Genomic DNA, 20,211 nt, shown 5'->3' with positions numbered 1-20,211 from the left:
ATTATGCTGCATCTTGTCTCTGAAATAGGTTGAATTTTTTTTGACTATGGAATACCACAGCCTTCCTTTTTCTCAGCTGTTACATCTCTGTGCTGATGTGGCCTCTTTATTCCTGTATCATTGTTTATTTGTGTGCTTGGCTTCCTTTTTGTTTTATTTAATTTTGAGACATAGTCCTTTTCCTCTCTAACCATACTTCCATTCTTAGGGAAGTAATACACCCACTCAGCTTCTCCAGTCAGAAAGACAGTGCCCATTTTGTGACTGGAAGTACAGCAGAGACATGGAGGTGGTTCAAGTGGCTGCATCACTTGGAGAAGAACCAGGCCACTTTCATAAAGTCAGATCAGGGGAATAAAAGGTTGATGGCTGGGTTGGTGTCTGGGGTAGCTCACTGAGTAAATAAGCTAAAATACCAAGAGATGAGTGTGAAGAAAAATACTTGGACTTGCATGGTTTGAAGTAATGGATGTTTTTACTTGGAGCAAAATAAGATTTAAAAAGCCCCAATCTTTTGTTTTCATGAGAAATGCTGATGATTTTTTGATGCAGCTGGCTTACTTGGGTTGAACACTGTACTCCAGCAAGCTTTTGCAACAAAACTTTAATTTCATGCATTAGATGAGCATATGTTTATGGTCATGTAATTGTGTTTTAGCTAGTCTCTTCTTGTTACGCTTCTTCACCTTTGTGCTTGAGCTGAGCTGTGACTGCTGCTTTACTGAGAAAAGGTTGAAAACATGCAGAAGTGCTTGTGTGGGTTTTGTTATCCTGCATGCAGATACTACTTCAGATTTACTTCAGCTTGGTGTCAAGCTCTCACCTAACATTGCCAGACTTTCCTTGGAAGAGCAGGGAGAATTTCTATGTTTCGTTAGGGGTCAGGGGATTTTTATGAAAATTAAAAGCTTAGTAAGCAGTTGTCACTGTCATTAAAATGCAGTCAAGGTCTAGAGTGCAGTTCTTTAAAGCTGGACGTAGAGAATTTCACTGGTCTGTGCTAGAAATGTTAAAAGAGAATGAAGAAAATCTACCCTTAAACTGTATGAATAGTTATTTGTATTTTTTATGTAAGACTGCAGTGAATCTGAGGAATGCGTTTTGTAATAATAGGAATCCTTGGCAGTGGTTTTGTTTTTCTTTCTTTCAGAATTCCTTAGCTGTTATACTTCTTAATTAAAAAACAAAACAAAACAAAAACAACAAAACCAAAACAAACAAAAAACCAAATCACACAAAAAACCAAACAAAACAAAAAAAAATCCCAGAAAAAACTTAACTGACCTCAGATGATTCAATGCTTTGTTTGTGTGTTTCTGCAAATAAGTTCAGTTGCTTATAAAAGGAGTAACTAGAGAACCCCCCAGACTCACATGCGCATATAGGCAAGCTGTTATAGATGATAAAGTTTTAGTATTGTCTGTGACCACCCATAGAAAACTACTTGCAACAGGAGAATCTGTGTACGAGATCAGAGCAAGCAACATTACTTTCTTGATAACTTGAAATACCAGTGAGTAAATATAAGCAATAGAGTTTTAAGCCGACCAGCAGACCAACTTAAATCTTAAATCTTCCTGAGTGCTTGCAAGGCAAATAGTTTAAAATTTGTCATGTAATATATTTTCCAAGTTTTGATGCTGGTATGCAAATTCTGCCTCATCTAAACGAAGGAACTGGTTCTGAGTTGGTTCTGTTTTAGGAGTGAATTCATTTGAAGGAGCATGATTACTAACATGAGGGATGTGTAGTTTTACTAAAAAGTAAGGTGTGTTCTTGTCACAACTGTCTGCAAGTGAATGGCATAGAGCTGACCTTTGAGCAGTGTTCCTGGTTGCACGGGTCCTCTCTCCTTGGATATTGAAAAACATCTCTGCCCTTGCCATCATAGAGCTGATTGAACACTGCATCAGTGGTCACAACAGGCTTGCATTTTCTAGTCTTGGTGAATTCTGCAGTCATGAACCACTTCTTTCCCATAGTGGCAGCACAATGTTTGCAAACCTTCAAGGGTGGAGGTATATTTAGTGAAGTATGTGTAATCTGTGTTGTATTGTGGGATGGCTTTGAAGCCACTTGGCAGGTTTCTTTGCTTAGTACAAGAAAGTTATTTAAGCAAGTCATTTTCTCCTGAGGTGGATTTTGGAGTGATTATTGTGTTCCTCTTGGTGCACTTCAGAGCTGAAGACAGGGTGTCATAAGGTGCAACTCAAAGTATTTTACTTGCCTTCTTTCTGCTTCTCAATTTCCTCATGAAAATACCTCACTTTTCTTGTTAAATATGTTTTTAATAGGTGAGAAAAGGGGAATTTGTGTTTAGGAGGAATTCCTGGTGATAGTTTGCTGTTCCTGGGAACCAGCCAAAAACTTGTTTTAGTCGTGGTTTCCAGAATTGCTCTGTCTTCTGTGTGACTGCAGTGTCGGTGGAGAGTGAAGTACCCTGCTCTTTTTGCAGATAGGCTCTTCCATCATGCCGTGTCCTCTTGGATGCTTTTGCAGGTCCTTGCTGCCTGACAGCCTTGGGTTTGCTCTCACCACCCCCTTAGACTTCCTGCACAGGTGTGAGCAGTCAACAGTGACAGCAGTGTCAGCAAGGTGGCTGATGGCCTTGTGCTGCTACATTAGATGTTGTGCAATCACAGAGAAATGTGCTTCTGGTCTAAAACAATTACTTTTTTCAGATTCTGGTCCTAGATGTAGTTACTCAAACAGTTGTTTTAAATTCTGTGGTGACATGCATAGTTCTATTATACAATTCTTGCTCCTGTAGAAAACCCTTTTGTGGTCATATCGAACAGTTGGACCTGTAGAAGCTATTGGACATATCCATGGATAAGCATAGTGGCAGATCTGTGTGAAAAGTTCGATTCAAGCTTGCTGTTGCAGCATAACTGGACACAATGAGCTCAGGATAAATATTTCCTTAAAGTAAGAACCTTTAATACCCAGTAAGCTCTCTATTATTACTTGCAAAGAGATCACCTGTTGTAACAACAGTAGGTTTATCCACCAGAGAAAACCTCTTGATGGTGAATTACTGACAACAAAAGGTTTCTAATCACTGAAGAAGATATTAGTGATATTCACAGGTCCTGTGTTAACAACTGCAGCAACCTACACTGAGTTAGATAGGGACAGATGTCACAGTAATGTGATTTCAGTATTTGATAGCTTGGGGCTGCAGATGTTAGTTGGTAATGCCCTTTGTTGAGTAATAGGAAATTTCTGCTTTTTCTCTTTGCTTTTATGGGTAGTGAAGCCAATATAACATACTTTTCAGATAGCTTACATCTGCACCTCTTCAGTCTGTGTAGCTGCCTGATTCATACTGCTGATCATTTTGGTTCAAGAAAGCCTAGTCATGGCCACTCATCCCCTCCTGATCTGGTAGTGGAGAAGGAAAATACAGATCTGCTCAGTAGGCAGCTGTTTTTTGGGAGTAGCAAGGTTCTTAACTCAGAGCTGTGTTAAAATTCTCAGCCTGCTGGCATAGCTTAGGTGCGTGAGTGGAGCTGTGGAGTCACTCGTGGGTGTCTTGTTTTGGTTTCTCTCTTCCTGGCCTCCAGGCACCTGTGTTGGTGCTCAGTCTCTTGGTGTCTCTGATTTCCCATGCACAGCCTGGCCTTTCCCTCAGGGCTGTCTGCCAGCCTTGCTGCCCAGCTCACCCCAGCCCCTGTACCCCTGCTCTGTGTCATACTGGTTTTGCCATTTGTCTTACCAGCTGCTTTCTGTCCAGCTAGATCCTGGTTTTCCTTTTTCAGTGTGCTGTTTCACATGCATCAGGATGCCACCAGGGCTCCTGCTACAGAAGGGAACAGCTCCCATTCTCCTCCCTGTGTCCCCACATCCCTCCTCTGCTTTGCCACAGCTCTCTGGATGCTTGTCACACCCTTCATGTGAGCCAGCTTAATGAATGTAAATTACATCAAACTGTGTGAGAAAAACAGTTTTCTTTGAGGAAAATTACTGAAATGGGCTTATGGAAGAAGGCCCAGGCACATGCAAGGCATCATAGAGGAAAAAAAATCTCCCTTTTGGCAGATTTCCCTTAGGGTTCTGTTCCCTTGGGGACCATCTTGGTGGTGATGCTGCTGCAAAAGATATGGGTACCTGGAGCTGCTCCTCCAGATTCAAAGTGAACATGTTATGAGAACTTCCAAAAGGAAAAATTGGAAATGCTAACATCTCCCTGAGTCTGTGTTTTGTGGTTTCTGTGTCTGTATGATATGTGGGGCCAGGCAGTTAGTTGCGAGGTATATGGAGGCAAAATCTTTATAATGAGTTGTTTTACTAATGGATAATGCTATTAATACCCAACTATAACAACTGAAAGAGCTGACAAGCAGAATTTTAATTATTTTAAAACTTCAATCTTTTTTCAATTCTACTAAAAAATGACCAAACATAATACTAATACGTTGTATAAAGTAGTCTTTAAAAACTTCTAGATGTAGTCCATTGGTAGAAGAAGCCAAGTGAACATTGAATGTTTCATGTACCTTTTCATGGCAATATACTGACTTTAGTGGCTGGGAGGCTGGGAGGGAATTGGAATTGGATATTTGAGATATGAGAGAGCAAATGTTTTAATAAATTGGGAGTTAGTACACAATATTGTGCACAATCTATATAAATATATATATATATATATTAAATGAGGTAAAAAGGAGTAGCAATTTCTCCATATAAAAGATAATAAAGATTTTTTTTTTAAAAAAATAATCAGTCAAACTTTCATGGGGTAACTCTGTATGTTTCTCTCTCTCCTCATCAGCACCTCTGAAATAGTTTACCCTCAGTTTACTCTTGGACCACATAAAGAGGACTGGTAATAACATTCCCCAATTTTAAATCACCTTAACCAGGATTCAATGCAGAAGCTGTGACCTGTGCTTGGCAGGAAGGAGGTGCCTATGCCTGGCCCTGGGAGGAGGTGGCGTGTGGGGAGGTCTGAAAGTATGCCAAGTGCTGAGGAGATCAGGGGGCTCTTATCCACTCCTCAGTCACTTGTTGCCTGGGAGACAAATGTAATCCAGACATTTTTTTATTTTTGACCCTTCCTTGCTGGTTTTTGATTGGAGTCACTATTGACTTTTGGCTTGGAGGAGGTAGTGAAGCAGCACGCCAAGTGTCATAAGATGGAAATTAATCACTAACCGGGTCTGAGCTTCAGTGATTTCCTTTCCCGTGATTGCTCTGTATATGGGAAGACTAATGACACATCTGAACAGACAGTTAACAAAGCTCTTCACACCTCCCAGCAGTCAAGAAGGTTTCTTAACCAGATGTCATTTCAGTTTTCCTTTTTATTCATGCTCTGTTATGTGATTGTGGAAAAACAAAAATAACTATCTGAAAAGAGAACATTGCAAAGTTGGCAAGCTTTGCCTTAAATTACATTTGTTTTTGCTGGTAAATTATAAGTCAGTTCAGTTGCAGTGAAAATATAGTAAATCTGCCTTCCCAGTGTTTTCTTTTTTTTAACGAGGAGTGTACTTCTCAATATTTTTTATGAGAGTTCCTGTTTTCCAATGAGATTATTTTTGGCTATTGCAAGAATATGGGTAAGCCACACAAATTTATCTTAGCAGTAATGAAAGGTTTTGAAGTTGCTCTTCTGTAGTGTCTTCATATTGTAAGGCCCTCAGCTTAAACTTAACTGATGGGTTTTGGGGAGTTATCTCCTCCAGGTAGATGAAAAAGCTGTCTTGGAAGTAAATGGAAAAACAGAGAAGTTTGAAAACAATATATTGTGTTCCACTAAGTACAAATAAGGTATTTAAGTGTAGCTTTTTTTTTTTATAAGCTTATCCCATGCTGTAAGAAGTAAGGAATCCAGCAAAGGTTTTCTTCTGAAAAAATTTCCTAGTTTTGCTCATTGCTTGCTTAAAAGGAAATTTTATGTTCTTAGTCTGGGTCTTGGCTACAGCATGGAAGTGGAATTTGGGATGCTTGGATTCTATTTTTGACTCTGTCCTTTGCCTAAAAATCACTTACTGGGCTTGTCATGTTTCTGGCTTATTGTCCCATATTTTAAGAGGGCTAAGTGTAACAACCTCCTTACTGCAGACTGCTGTGAGAAGTGTGGTGCAATGCTTCCACAGCTGACAGCAGCACTGGGTCTCTCAGTTGTCGACTGTAGTGTTTTACTGAGATGAGAGCCAGAGGCTTTTGCTTGCTGTCTCTCTGGCCCCTTTAGTCTTGGGCTTTTTTGGCCATATCAGGGCCTTGCTTTATTTCAAGAGCTGGAAGATGTCTCCCCTTAGACTCTTTTGTGGCCTCCTGGTAGGGCAGCTTTGGGCAGTAAAAGGATGGATGGTCTTGAACTCTGGAAGCCATCCTGCAGAGTCTTGACTCCATGCTCCTGTTCCACCAGAGCAGCATAAAGAATCCCGGCTTCTTTCTGACAGGATGACAGGAGACTGTCACAGCTCCTGTGGGTTGTGCTGCCTGCTCTCCTTTCAAGCTAAGTCTCACATGGTGCTGGAAAATTTCTAGGTACACATGCAGCCATCCAGGGACATTGAGGAAGACTTTTCTTTTTCATTTCTTTTTGGGGAGGAGAATTTAGTGCAGATTTGCTCTCTGTTAGCATGTTGTATGTTGCACTGTATATCCTAAAGCTGTCCCTGGGGCAGAGGAGCACTTAGGAGGGGGTAGGGCAAAGATACAAGTTTTCAAAAGGAAACAGGTGTCCAGTTTTGGTCTTCTGTATGGTTTAAGAAAATAATGTCCTTCTTCTGATGTGATTCTGTCTCTCTCTGTGTGTGTGTGTGTGTGTGTGCTTGTTCTTCAACATGTTAACTGAGAGCTTTGTTTCACTGAGAAGTTGAAGCAGAGAAAAGGGATAGTCCTGGTTTGAAAAGTAGCTAGAGGCAGTAACACAGCCTCCCTCACCTGTTCCAGAAAGTATCAACATTTACAAAAAAATTTTAGCATAAGGCCTTGAAAGCCTGCCAGTTGAGTTCAGTCAAGTTAGGATTGGTGTTTGCATATGTATGATCAAGACTGCTCCTGAACTATCATTCCATATGCTTTCATAGTGGAGGTGAGGCAAAGTTTTCATATTTGTTTGAGAACTCACACAAAACAGTCCAAAATATCATCAGCCAGACCTTTGATGGGATTGAGACGAGAAATGAAATTGCACTGCTTGTAACTGGAAAATAAAAACTGAATTTTAGTGTAATCTTTGCCTTACTTAACTGCTTGTGTTTTTCCTTGTATTAAAGGGTAATTACAATAACTGTTGTTTTAGCTGATCATAATTTCTCAACACCCTTAAATGGTTATACTCTGATTATACTGTGGGCTTTTTTTTTTGTTTTGTTTTGGTTCATTGGTTTGTTTTGGGTTTTTTTGGTATTTTTTTCCCCTCTGGGGAGAAAAGATGATTAATTTCCTCTTGTAGTATAATGGCATTGATGTCATGTGGGTTGGAGGATTAAGTCCTTATATTTTTAAAACAGTTGCTAGTGTGTTTAACCCTCTCCTTTTAGCCTTGTTTCTGTTTGTATAACAGCAAAAGGAAAAGAAAACCACTTCCAAAAACAAGATACTCTCTTCAAAGTTTCTCTTTAACAGTTAACTGTACCTTCTTATTTTTCCAATATGAGATGATTGGAAAATTGCTAGACATTATTAAACCGTATTAACTAGTAAAAAGAGAGAGGGAGGAAAGAGCAACGAAACATTCATTCTTTTTTTTCCCCTCAGAATTGTGATTTAAATCATAGTCATAATACATTATTAATGGAGCAATAATCTCTGGCAAGCAAGTTATATTTGCTTCTCTCAGACAAAAAACCCAAACCCACTGCTTTTCCTGACAAAAACTGCTAAATAAGTATGCTGTGCCATTAGATCAAATATTTGATTTTTTAAAAATTCTTTTCTCTTTGCAGAGTATTGGAAAGGGGTCCTTGTGGTGTATAGACCCAGAATATAGACAAAATCTTATTCAGGCTTTGAAAAAGACACCCTATCACCCATATTCGCATGTGTTCAATACACCTCCCACGTCTCCTCAGGCATATCAAAGGTAAGAACTAGATGCATTTTACAACTCTAAATGTTTTCCCGTGGTGTTGGGTATGGTTCTTGGCTGAGACATTAAATGTAATGAGGTGATGCAGCGTGGCATGTGCTAGTGCAGAGCCCGGGACGGTGCTGGGGTGGCCTTGTTCCTGGCCCTTTACCTGCTCGTGCCCCTGCTGGCATCAGCCCTTCCGAGCAGAGCCTGCAGGCTTCTGCAACAGCCCTTTGGCAGGGGAGCGCCTGAAATAAAAATGCAGATAAGCAAATGGAGAGCTCTGAAGTGCCCACTTATCCCATTTGCTGAAGGCACGATTCCCTCGCTGGGGAAATGGGCTCGTTCTTTTCCCGGGAGAGCTGGGGGCCGATGTTGCCTGTGCAGCCGCAGGATGCCCACCAGGTTGAGCTGGTGCCCAGGTGGCTTGACCAGCCCTCGGTGGTGGACGGGTGCCTGTGGTGGCCCTTAGGATTAGCCTGGATTTTCTCCTTGGCTTCAGTGAAACAGACGTGGGGTGGAGTTTTTCTGTTTTGTTTCGTGTTTTTTTGATCTGGCATTCATTTACGACCAGTGTTAGCAAAGAGACAGTATCTATGGCTGCCATCCGCGAGGCAGGGAAGCAGGCGCTGCGGTTTAGCAGAGCTGCTTTCTCCTCGACGCCAGTGAGGGCCGGGATGCGGTTCATGGCCCGTGCTGCCCAGCCCCGCATGGGGAAGGCGTGGTGAGCCGGCTGCAGCAGGGCCCGCAGCAGTGCCGGGTCGGAGCGGTGACGCTGGCGGCTCTGGCGGCGGCTGAGGCGGTTCTTGCCGCTTCTCCGCGTCCGGCGGGCGGGCGGCCGGGGCGGGCGGCGTGCTGGTCGCCGTGGCGACGGGGCGTCTCCGCGGCACGGCGGGCGGGCGGCGCTGGGAGCGGAGACCCGGGCCCCTCTTGTGTCGGGGGATCGCCCCGCTGGCCGGCGGTGCCCCTGGACCCCTGGCTTGTTCTGTGGAAACCAGGGTGGGACCAGGGCTCGGCTGCCCCCGTGTTCCGTGGGGTGCAGGGGAAACACTGTCCCTGTACCACCTGTGGAAGTATCCCCCACTACTGTGCTCTGCGGAAGGACAGATAAATAATTTCGATAATGGATTAAAACTGTAATTTGTGCATTTGAACAAAGCATGTTTCTGGCCCTTCCTTTATTGTTACTGCTGCCTTTTTGGGAGTATTTTAATTATGCTCATAGAGATTTATTGATAAATTCTCATACTGAGTAGAAGTGTAGTGGACATCTGGCATAGAAATGGAGGGATTTTGATCCCTTCTAACCCCCAGAAACAAAAAAAAAATCAGCATACACATGCAGTTGCAAGCCAGAGAATCTCCCGGTTTTTTATGGCTGAAGTGACTGTTGACTCAGTGGGCTGGGTTTGCCAGAACCTCTGTGTAATTTGGTGACAGATGTTGGCGACAACAACATGGGCAGCTCTTCTAGGCTGGGCTGAAGGAAGCAATGCAGCAGCACTGCTGTGGGCAGTCCTTGCAGGGACAAATCCTTAGAGACACTCTGTCTGGGTGTCAGGGAGTGCAGAGGGGCATAGCTACCCTGTGTCCTACACATCTGTGTGCCTACTGCTGCCCTGTCCTCATCCTGCACATCCGTGTGCCCGCTGCTCCTCTCTCCTCATCCTGCACATCCGTGTGCCCGCTGCTCCTCTCTCCTCATCCTGCACAGCTGTGTGCCCGCTGCTGCCCTGTCCTCATCCTGTACAGCTGTGTGCACTCTGCTCCTCCTCATCTTGCACATCCATGTGCCTGCTGCTCCTCTCTCCTCATCCTGCACAGCCGTGTGCCTGCTGCTGTCCTGTCCTCATCCTGCACAGCTGCATGCCTGCTGCTGCTCCGTGCTTGCTGTGTGTGGCAAAGGATGCCTGCAGAGTCACAGACCTTGGACAGAGGTTGTTGCTTCTCTCTTCAACTGCGGTGTATGTCCAGAACTTCATAGCCTGTTTTCATGAGTGGGAGAAGAGAGGAGTACTGGCAGGTGCCAGGTCCCAGTATGGGATTTAAGAAGCGGGTTTCAATCTCTACCTGCTTTCAGCACTGCCTAGTGTAGATGAGCAAGGGAGAAGGAGGGATCGAGCAAAACACTGACAAACGAGTCCCAAAACTGAAAGGGAAGGTTTTTCTCCTTGGAGCCCATGAGATGTCTGAGCTGCTGCTACACTGCTTGTGCTGCCAAGTGCTTTGGAGTCTTCCTTGTAATGACTGCCTCATAAAAAAAAGAGCTTGTGTGGTTGAAGGTGCAAATGCCTTGCAAATACAGCGAAGGTCAGGTTTTATATGACAAAATTGTGGTATCACTGTTACTCTTAGTTGGCTATCTTTCAGCATTTCCTCTGTTAAATACAACTTAATATCCCCTTAGTATTCTTAAATATTTATTCATTCTGCTGCTAATGACTGGTGAAACATCAACATGAAGCTAGTCTAGGCTATCAGTGACTTTTGAATTAATTCTGGATTGGCAGTTACATGGTAATTTTCTGAATATATTTCCAATATATTCTCAACATTCCCTGTGCATTTGGAAAAAAACAGTAATCCCATGTGTAAGTGATTGCTTTCTCATATGTACAAAGACTTCAGTAGGAGTAGAAAATGTAAATCCACTCCACCATAGTCAGATCTCCAGAGCAATACATTGTCATAGTAACAAATTCCGAGGGGAATTTTTCTTATGGTGAATACAGTACATCTAGAAAAAATCCTTAGGTGGCAGAGGTTTGGCTGTCTGTCCATCTTCTGTAATGAAAGTCCACAACTAAGAGAAGCTATGTCACTTAATATTAATTAAATATATCTGGAACCAGATAATTTGCCAATATTATTCCTGCGTCTAGGAAGAAGGTTTGTAAGGGTTGGTTGGTGAAATTCACAGGGGCAAATTGACCTATTCTTTGTCTTTATCAGACGTTTTAAAAGAATAAAGATGCACAAGTGAATCACGTGTTCTGTTTAGTATCTGTATAAGCAGCTTAGGGTTGAATTTAGCACAGAGTGGAGGAATGCATTGTAAAAATATCCCAAGCACGATGATTACTGAATACACAAATTCTCCTTTTCCTGAACAGAGTTAATTTCATCAGATAATTCAGTTTCATGATGACTTCAGTAGAGCATCCTGCATAAATGTGACAGGGGTGGACCTTTTATGAAGGAGTTTCATGATGCAAACCCATGCATTTGGATGGCTGAGTGAGAGTTATACCAGTATCATTTGAGATAAAAATGACTCAAGCCATGACATTTGGACTACATTGGTTTCCATGTACAAGAAGACTTGGGGGAAAAGGCAACCTTGCTGTGTTTGTACATAAGAAGGAACTTCAGACTGCAGTTGTCTGAATTGCTGCTTCAATTCAGGGCAAAGATTACCTGTAAGCTGTAAGATGAGAAGAAGTAGAACATCACAAGGTGAATTATTTAATTTGAATTGGCTTGGATGTGTGTTCTTAAAAAACAGTACTTGCAACAAGCAAAACCCCTTGGTTTTTTATCTGGTTCTTCTAATTGAAGTGTGTGTCATAAAGCATGTCATTTATGATGAATTTCAAGAGCAAACTAACACTGATACACTTAATTACAAAGGAGAATCTCTCCTTGGTGTTGAAAAATACGTATGTTAGACTAATGTGTTTCTTCTTAAATTTTACAATTATTTTGGCAATAGCAACGTTGAAATATATTTATAGACACACACTTGGTTAAGTAACTGTACAAGTCAGTGCCCTGATACTTCATCTATGTGTTTTATTTCCAGATTTCTGACTCTAACTGAAATGTAGGTGGGATTTTCTCTTCAAGTTGTGCTTGGAGGAATCTTGAAATGTTTTTTTTCCTCTGTGTATATTACATGGGGCTATTTCTCAATTGTATTTATCTTTGTACTGCTGAAAACTATCAGGAAATGTAATCTATAATAACAGAAATTATTATTTTCACAGAGTAATAAAAATATTTGAAAATTCAGGTGATAATCCAGGAATATTGGCTTTATAGACTTGTGGATAATTATTTAATGGCTGTTCATTTTTTCAGTGTGTTTTCCTAATTGTACTTTGTTAGAGCAGTGTCAAATGTTGAAGATCTGTCCAGTAGCTGATGAAATTGCTGACATGCCCAAGCTAGAAACTAAAGAGGTATTTCTTTCTTGAGCGGCCCCAGACTGCCTTTTCATAAAGGCTTTGTTTGGTTCCTTGTTAGTTTGCTCCTTCCCGTAGGAACGGATCCTTGGGTGAGCTTGGGTCTGCTTCAGGAAGGATTGAGACCCTGGACAGAGTTGAACTAGACTTGTGCTTGGCTTTGGACATGGAGTCCACCTGTACACATCATAGCATTTGTGTCAGAAAAATACATCTGGCATCCATCGCTGCATTTCAGCCAGGTTGCCCTCTGTAGGGAGGATTTGAGCCTTGCAGGGCAGGAACCAACAGGAAACAGTGTAACAAAAACAACCTGCAGCAGTTTTGGTGTTTGTAGGGTGTTCGGTGTACCTGGCACCTGCTGGTGGTTGTGGAGCAGATGCCGCAGAGCCACCCCACCATGCCCCAGGCTCCCAGACAGTGCTGCAGCTTTGGTGATGGAGAAGAAACAGGCCCTGCAAGGAGTCAGCAGAAAACTGCCTCTGCTGCTTACGTGGAGGCACTTCCCAGAACATTCATTCGAGTGTGCGTGGCTTTGTCATCTGGTTTTCCACTCTGCTTCCCTTGGTGAAGTGTAGGTTATGGAGGTAGGCCAGTGGATCACAGTGAGCCTGCACGTTCATTAGTGACCATACATTTATGAAACAGTGCTAACCTGGGATTTCAAAAATTTGGAGTGGTTACTGTTTTATTGAATTTAGTGTCTCTTTATGGCATTTCCTTTTGCTCCTGTTAGATTTCCAAAAAAAGCTATGAGCTCCTTAAGCTTCTCCATTGTCTTGTCTTTTGATACCTCTTTCTGATAGAAATATTCTTTATCCCAAGGTTAAGATTAGAAAAAGGGACTTTGTGGTTATGAACCCTTGTCTAACTTCCGAAATTTATTTGTTGAGACACAGAGAAAGATTTGCGAAACATGGTGGCTAAAGCTTTGTTCCTGAAAATCCAAGTTTCATGAATCACTGTGAGAAAGCGATGGCCGTCACTGTGAGCTCTGTGGTAAACGGCAGGAGAGGTGGCCTGGGCATGCTTACATTTGCATTTGTCTATTTTAAGACTGAAAGCAGTCTTATCACTGAGTCCTGGCTTTCTGCTTTCATCTCCCCAGTGGGAGCCCTCCCACGTGCAGTGCAGCCCTGCAGTGGGAGCTCCCAGGCAGTGCCTGCTGGGGCCTTGCTGGACCCGCACTCCAGATCCCTGTGCGCTGCCACGTGCTGCTGGGATGCAGTTTGCATACAGCCCCCTTAGGATGGGGAACTTGGAAGCTGTTCCAGGGATGTGAAATGGGCAGCTGGTATTGATCAGCTGCTGAGGAAAACACTGGAACAACTTCTTCAAATATTTGCAGGTTTTGATTTTACTATCACAGCTTCCAACCTTTTGCAGTTGTTTACTGAAGCTAAACCTGCATCAAAGTTATAGGTTATCACATCAGACAAATTATAAGCACCCCTCCTATCTGTACACTTAATAAGTTGAGATCAGAAATGATACGTGACCATTTGGGGAAGCTGGTGAAACAACCTTTTCCCATTCACTAAAAGACTTTGCAGGACGTCTCTTGTAAAAAAGACACAATTTAGTTGTCCTTTGCAGTCTGGAAACAAGGATTTAATTCTGTGTTACTGTTTTTGCTTTTGACAGAAAATGAAGCTGACATATGGAAGTCTGATACTAATTTATGTGCATGTTACAATCACGTTATCATGAATGATCTAACTATTTTACTTCCTATGTGGAGTCAGAATTTTTCACGTCTTGGTGTAGTGTTAAGGTGGAGTCTTTGGGGGAATTTTTGTTTTGCTGTTTTCATAGTTTTGTAGTTTTTGAGATCACAGAGAATACAAGTTCTTCTAAAGTGTGCCCTCTGCTATCATCATATGCCTTAATTTGAAGAGCATCTGTACTTTGGGATTATGCTGCTTTATTTCTGTTTTCTGGCAAATTAACAATACTGGTTTCATTTGGTGTCAGGTATGAACAGCAAAGAGAACTTTTGCTTGAGTGAATTCACTGATAAGTGCATAAATATTTGAGAATTTGTCAATCCAAGACTTGGATTCTAATGTATCAGTTCTTTAGCCATTAGACATCTATGATTCCACTGAACATAGTTTCATGAAACAAAATCAACTCTTCCTACCTTTTCAAAGGCTTTTTTTTTTCCTTTTTTACCTTACAGCATGAAGGATGTGTAGGGAGGAAAGATAAATTTGGACAGTTGGCTTCAGATCCTGGATAGAAAAAGAAGAACAGAAAGTCTGAATCTGATCTGTCTAACACAAAAGTTTCATGGTGGAAATGGCTGGTAGAAGTACAAATAACCCTTTAATCACATCTTCATTCCTCTCAAAATTAGTGACATGCTTCTGAGACTTCTCAGCTGAAATGTTTTTAATTCTTTCTCATTCATACCCCTAAAAAGAAGAAATATCATGTTTTCAATTTGCCAAATACATTAAGATTTGGTTGAGTCTTTGTTTTATTTGCATGTGTTTAGACTTTTGGTAATGTACTGTAAAGCAGAGTCCTTAGTCTGTCATCTTTCTCTAGATGCCAGGCAGACACCAGCGCTTTGTTTTATGTTGTTATTTTTCATGGTTCTATTTGTTGAACAGTCTTTCCAGTTATTTGGTTTCGTAGGCTCTTTTTCCTCTCCTGTGCCTTCTGTAGATAAATATAGCCTTATTCCAAAGATAACTTGGAATGGTACCGTAGATATTTCCACTAAGTTCATGGGAAAAAGAAAGTGTAGGGATATGTTTTGAAATTTTTGTTACTTTGTTTGTAAAACCCTCTGTAGGCCTGGGTGTTTCCCTCTGAAAAATTGTAGAGTGGGCTCATTGACAGAGCTGTGAGTTGCTGGCTGCAGGAACTTGAAGCATGTGGGTGCTGTTCTTCTGAGACTGTCTGCAGCTCCTTGTCCCTCTTCCTTGCTGCCCCCAGAGCGTGTACAGGTAGGACAGGGCTGCACAGTGCATCAGCTGTGTGCTGTAGCAAAGGGCAGAGGGTGTGAGGGACATCTCACCTTCGGTCCCTGGGCAGAGCGGGTGGATGTGGCACCCTTCATCCCATTAACAGCCATTGTGTCACTGTGACAACTGCAGCAGTGCTGTGGATGGGGAGGCCAGTGCAGTGTTCAGGAACAGTTCACTGAAGTTTTAGTAGTTGAAAATTCAGACTCAGGAAGGAGTGTTTGTGCAATGAACAGTGGTCACACGTTTGTTAATCATATAATATTACAGCTGTGTAAATAATCTGACTTCTGAATTTGGAAGCAGACTCCTGAAGCTATGGAAGCCACAAATGGTATCATAGTGTGTCACATCTTGCTGCTCTTGGATTATGAAAAGATTTTTTTGTATTTCTGTAGCTCAAGTTAAATTTTTTAATTTAGTTTTAATCATGCTCTTGTATTTTCTTTTAGATTTTATTCACTTCTCTATTTGTTATTGGACTTTCCTTTGGTGCTTGTATAACGAAAAATTGGCAAGGAAAGTCATGTTATTTGTAGTTCTGTTGTAATACTAATATTCATAGAACAATTCTTAATGTTATCCTAATAGTGATAAACTACTAGTGAAAAATATTAAGATAACTTGAATCTTTCAAACAGTGGTTAAGGGATGACTTTATTTGTAATGGTTATGATGTTAAGACATTCTAAAATTTAACTCTTTATTGTTTATTTAATATTTGTTTAAACTCAAAGTTAAGGGGCATTGACTATTTCCAATAATGGCGGTTCTGTCTTAAACAAATCCTGTGTGGACCTTTCATCATTTCACCTAGCATTTTAATATATTTTAGAGAATAGAGAACATGTTTAAAATGCAAGGCAGATGTTGTAGTTTATGCAAAACTCTGAATATTTGTGTAACCAATTTGCTCCATATGTAATCTTTCTTTGATAATATCAGTTTTGCACGGAGGTTCAAAGGCCTTGGCAGACTTGGAATAGTCCACTTGAGTCCAAGAGCTTTAGGAACTGATTGCAGGTGGCCCATCTTCTCCCCAGGTCATAATAGAAGGTGACACATGTACTGAAAATCCTGGTTGTCCATCAAGAAATGTCCCGGGAGGTGAGCATGGCCAGTGAGAACCATTTCCTCATTTCTCTGCATGGTGTTAGTGGGAAGCAGAGCATAAGAGGGACACATTCCATTGCTGCTTGCAGTATGACTGTGGAGAATGCTACAAAGGTGGCATCCAGGTAATCGAGGTGGCCCATCAGGGCTTGTGTTAGCCAGCACCTAAACTGAGCTACATGGTGCACCATCAGCTTGGGCTCTGGGCCAGCTGGGAAGACCTTTAACTTCAGGGGAAGGTAGACTTACATTGGGACCATGCAGACCATGCTGGTCCTTGTCCTGAGCAAAATCTCTGATTGCCTCATCTCCCCTTTATAAGGGTCACCCATGCAGTAAGCCGGGCTTGCTTCAATAGTGTTTCTAGTTATCTTACACATACAGATAAAAGGAAGTGCAGTTTCATTTCATACCTGTGTTGGGTGTATCCATAATCCCTGCTTGTGTATTAGACCCAGTATTTCTCAAAGTATCAAGTAGTCTTTCTGTGAATTATTTCTCTTAATGCACAGATGTCCTATTTCTTCAGTATCTATATGGTTTTTTTAGATAAAAAGCTTGAAATAAGTTTTAGTCCTTTTGAATCTTTATTGACCAATTCACTTTTTCTGGGATGCGTGTTGTAGCCATATGTGTATATACAGGGTGCTGTATGGTGTAGTATCTCTGTATCATTTGATGTCCTTTCTGGAGAAGGCAGATTTATTAATTTGTTTAAAGAAAGTACAATTTGGTATAATTTATTTTGTTAGTATTTTAATGCTTGAGTTGTGATTTTTGTCATCATCAGGTATGACTTAACTTCTGATATCAGAAAGCCTCAGCTCAAGACTGGAGTTGTCTCATGCAGGTTGTGAATGCTGACCATGTTTTTCCTGGCTTTTATAACTCTGTCACCTGGGTTCCTGTTGTATCCAGCTTTCAGTGTGTGGGAATCTGCCCTCTGTATGATCCTAAGTAAAAGTGATATTCTTCCTATTTTGATGGAGCTGGCTTTTGTAGGAATAAAACTTGCAGGTTTTGCTAGAGTTTAGTTTCCCAGGAACCTCCAGGGTTCAGATGAGTAAAACCAGAAAGGGCTTATTAAAACATCTATTTATGAACTTTTGGAACAAAAAGCATAGAGTCTTTCTGAATACAAAAACTTCTTTGCACTTGGGTTTTGAGTTTTGACTTTGAAAAATCAAGCTGCTTGTTTCATCAGAATAAAGTACTTATATAAAAAATGGTTTTTGGAGGTGTAGGAGCGTCCTTAGCAGAGAAATTTCTCTTCTCCTCAAAGTTCTCTGTGCCTGGGAACACAGATGGTTTTCCTCACCACCTCTTTGTCCTGGAGTAAAAGAACGGAGGGTGAGAGGTATGTCTCTGCCTGTCCAGGGTGTCCAGTGCTACAGTGGCTTGATAAAATGGTTGTTCCTCTTTCCCCTTGCTAAACAGAAGTACTCAGCACTTGCACTATTTGTTCTTTTTCAGTAAAGCTCTAATGAAACTCTAGAGGTTATATTTCATTTTCTGTAGTGTATTTTTTCACAAATATTTTGACTTCATTATGGAAAACCCATAGTTCTGTCAGGTAGTTTTTTTACAGCAAAAGGCAAGTGAGACTACAGGGGCTATGTTTAGATAGACTTCAAGAAATTTAATTCAACAATTTTTTTTGTTTGCTTTCTTTCCATTACAGATGTCCCTGAGACCAGTCTGTATGCGTTTGGTACTCATTGGTGGTATTCGTGCTGTTTCTGAATTCTGAACCTGTTTGTAAAATACAGCATTTTCATTTTTGGTTCTTGGGGGTTTCTTCCTTTCTTTCTTTCTTTCTTTCTTTCTTTCTTTCTTTCTTTCTTTCTTTCTTTCTTTCTTTCTTTCTTTCTTTCTTTCTTTCTTTCTTTCTTTCTTTCTTTCTTCCTTCCTTCCTTCCTTCCTTCCTTCCTTCCTTCCTTCCTTCCTTCCTTCCTTCCTTCCTTCCTTCCTTCCTTCCTTCCTTCCTTCCTTCCTTCCTTCCTTCCTTCCTTCCTTCCTTCCTTCCTTCCTTCCTTCCTTCCTTCCTTCCTTCCTTCCTTCCTTCCTTCCTTTCTTCCTTTCTTCCTTCCTCTACTGGTTTAAAGAGTGGGGATTGGAGGTTTAGGGTCAGTCTGTAAATTACTTAGTGGAACTTTAGTGCCTACCACATGAGAATGTTGAGGCTAATGATTAAGTGATAATCCCACAAAAGGTGGAATTTTGTTTAATTATTATGTCCACAGCTAGTACAAGTGCATCTAGAAGAAGATTCCAGTTCTTGTGGGATTTTTACATTTAAATCAATCTCTCCAGTACTTCAAGTCCACATGGGCTGTAGAAGCAAGCACAAATTTACTATGTTATGTTATGTTGCTCTACCACTTTCTTCATCTTTGGCATTAGGTCATTGAAACCCTGGACTAAACAGGCGGTGGGTTTCATCAAGTTTGGTGGGTTTCGTGTTGTTCTACTTTTGATAAGATTTCCCATGTTGTGTCTTAGGGAGGCTTCTTTCCCTCTGACTGCAGATGGTTTTAGTAATAAATGTGCAGATCTCTGGGGGTTTCAGTGCACAGATACGTGTATATACTGCAGTGTACTTTTTATGTCAAAAGACAGCCTGGCTGCCAGGGAACCTGTTCTGTCTTGCACTTAGAAACAAAAATGTACTGTTTAGGGCAGGTGACCTATTTTCATTACAAAAGAGCAAATACTCAGAGAACAGTGATAGGAGAATTGTTTGAGACAACTGATCTGAAGTGGGTTTGTGCCAGCAGTTTGACTGGCAAACACGTTCAGGAACTTCATGTTGTTGATGAATAACTTGGAGGTACCAGAAGAGGAGCGTGGATAGGGCTGCAGCCCAGCCCTCTCTGTGGGGTGAGGTTGTTTGGATTGTCACATACACCTGTGGATCTGTTTACAGGGGAGCACAGTTTCCACCTCCATGTGTTAAGATCCTTTATTCCTTTGTGAAAGGCAAATGGCTGAAGAGGTTGGCCAGCCCAGATGAGTGTGGATCAGAGCTTTGTAAAAGATCTTTCCTTTCTTTTCATCCTGACTCATTCCTGCTTTGTTGACAGTCTCCTCCTGTTAATTGCCAGTACTCACTCTGTCAGCTCATATGAACGGTGCAGTTATGTATGGTAATTTTTTATTGCTCTCCTCTTAAAGCATCCAAGATAGCACAGCCGGTGGGTCTTGCTAATACAATTGTAAATGTATTTCTTTCTTGGCTTGCTCTGCAGCATGCATGCACTTGTTCAATTTTTCTTTCATTAGCTTGTATGACATATTTTTGGTATTAGAATCAGGACTACATGGACTTTATTTGTAAAAGTTGAATAACTGTAATTTATTATTCTGCCACTTTTAAAGGTAGTAGTCAGTGTCCAATTTTGTGCAGCTGGTGGGGTTTTGCATTTGTTCTTACAGCCCCTTATACCTGACTGCTATTGTCAGTTGTTATCTGTGCTGCAGTTTTTAACCTCACTGATGGGTTCTCTGTGTTGTCTGCCTGTGTGATATAAATATTGCAGAGCTCTGTGCCTCTCACTGTTTTTTTTTTCCCTGTAACTATTTTTATCACAATTCCATTATATATCCTTCCAAAAGAAATTCTGTTGAAACAGTGGTTACAGACTTGGTGGAGACTTTCCTCAGGTTAGTTTGAAAAGCTAAGATGCTCAGCACAGACTCTCTTTTTTGCACTTCCACTTCAGTGTTTAGAAGTGTGTAGAATTCTGTGGTTTAGTCTGTTGTGATGGTGGTGAGGGTGGTGTTTATTTAAGACAGAATATGTGGAATTAGGAAAAATTAATTGCATAGTAATGCAGATACTTAAGGTTGGGTTATTAAAAATTAACAACACTTTCAAATGTCCATGGAGCATTGGGAATTCATAACTGAT

The 20,211-nt window shown here is 41.3% G+C and overlaps 1 protein-coding gene across 10 annotated transcripts in view; it reads left to right on the top strand.

Annotated features, from left to right (window-relative positions):
• The window catches only part of FOXN3 (forkhead box N3), a 207,365-nt gene that overhangs the window by 94,165 nt on the left and 92,989 nt on the right, over positions 1 to 20,211 (top strand). For all 10 annotated transcript variants that reach the window (XM_021531919.3, XM_077783993.2, XM_077783992.2 and 7 more), the window contains one exon: positions 7,905 to 8,041. In XM_021531919.3, coding sequence (XP_021387594.1) covers positions 7,905 to 8,041 — 137 coding nt within the window. The remainder of the gene's footprint in view (positions 1 to 7,904; positions 8,042 to 20,211) is intronic.

The sequence above is a fragment of the Lonchura striata genome, chromosome 5, assembly GCF_050655825.1.
Source record: "Lonchura striata isolate lonStrDom1 chromosome 5, ASM5065582v1, whole genome shotgun sequence".
Lineage (NCBI taxonomy): Eukaryota > Metazoa > Chordata > Aves > Passeriformes > Estrildidae > Lonchura > Lonchura striata.
The sequence above is the reverse complement of the archived record's forward strand: the minus strand, read 5'-3'. Positions and strand labels throughout refer to the sequence as shown.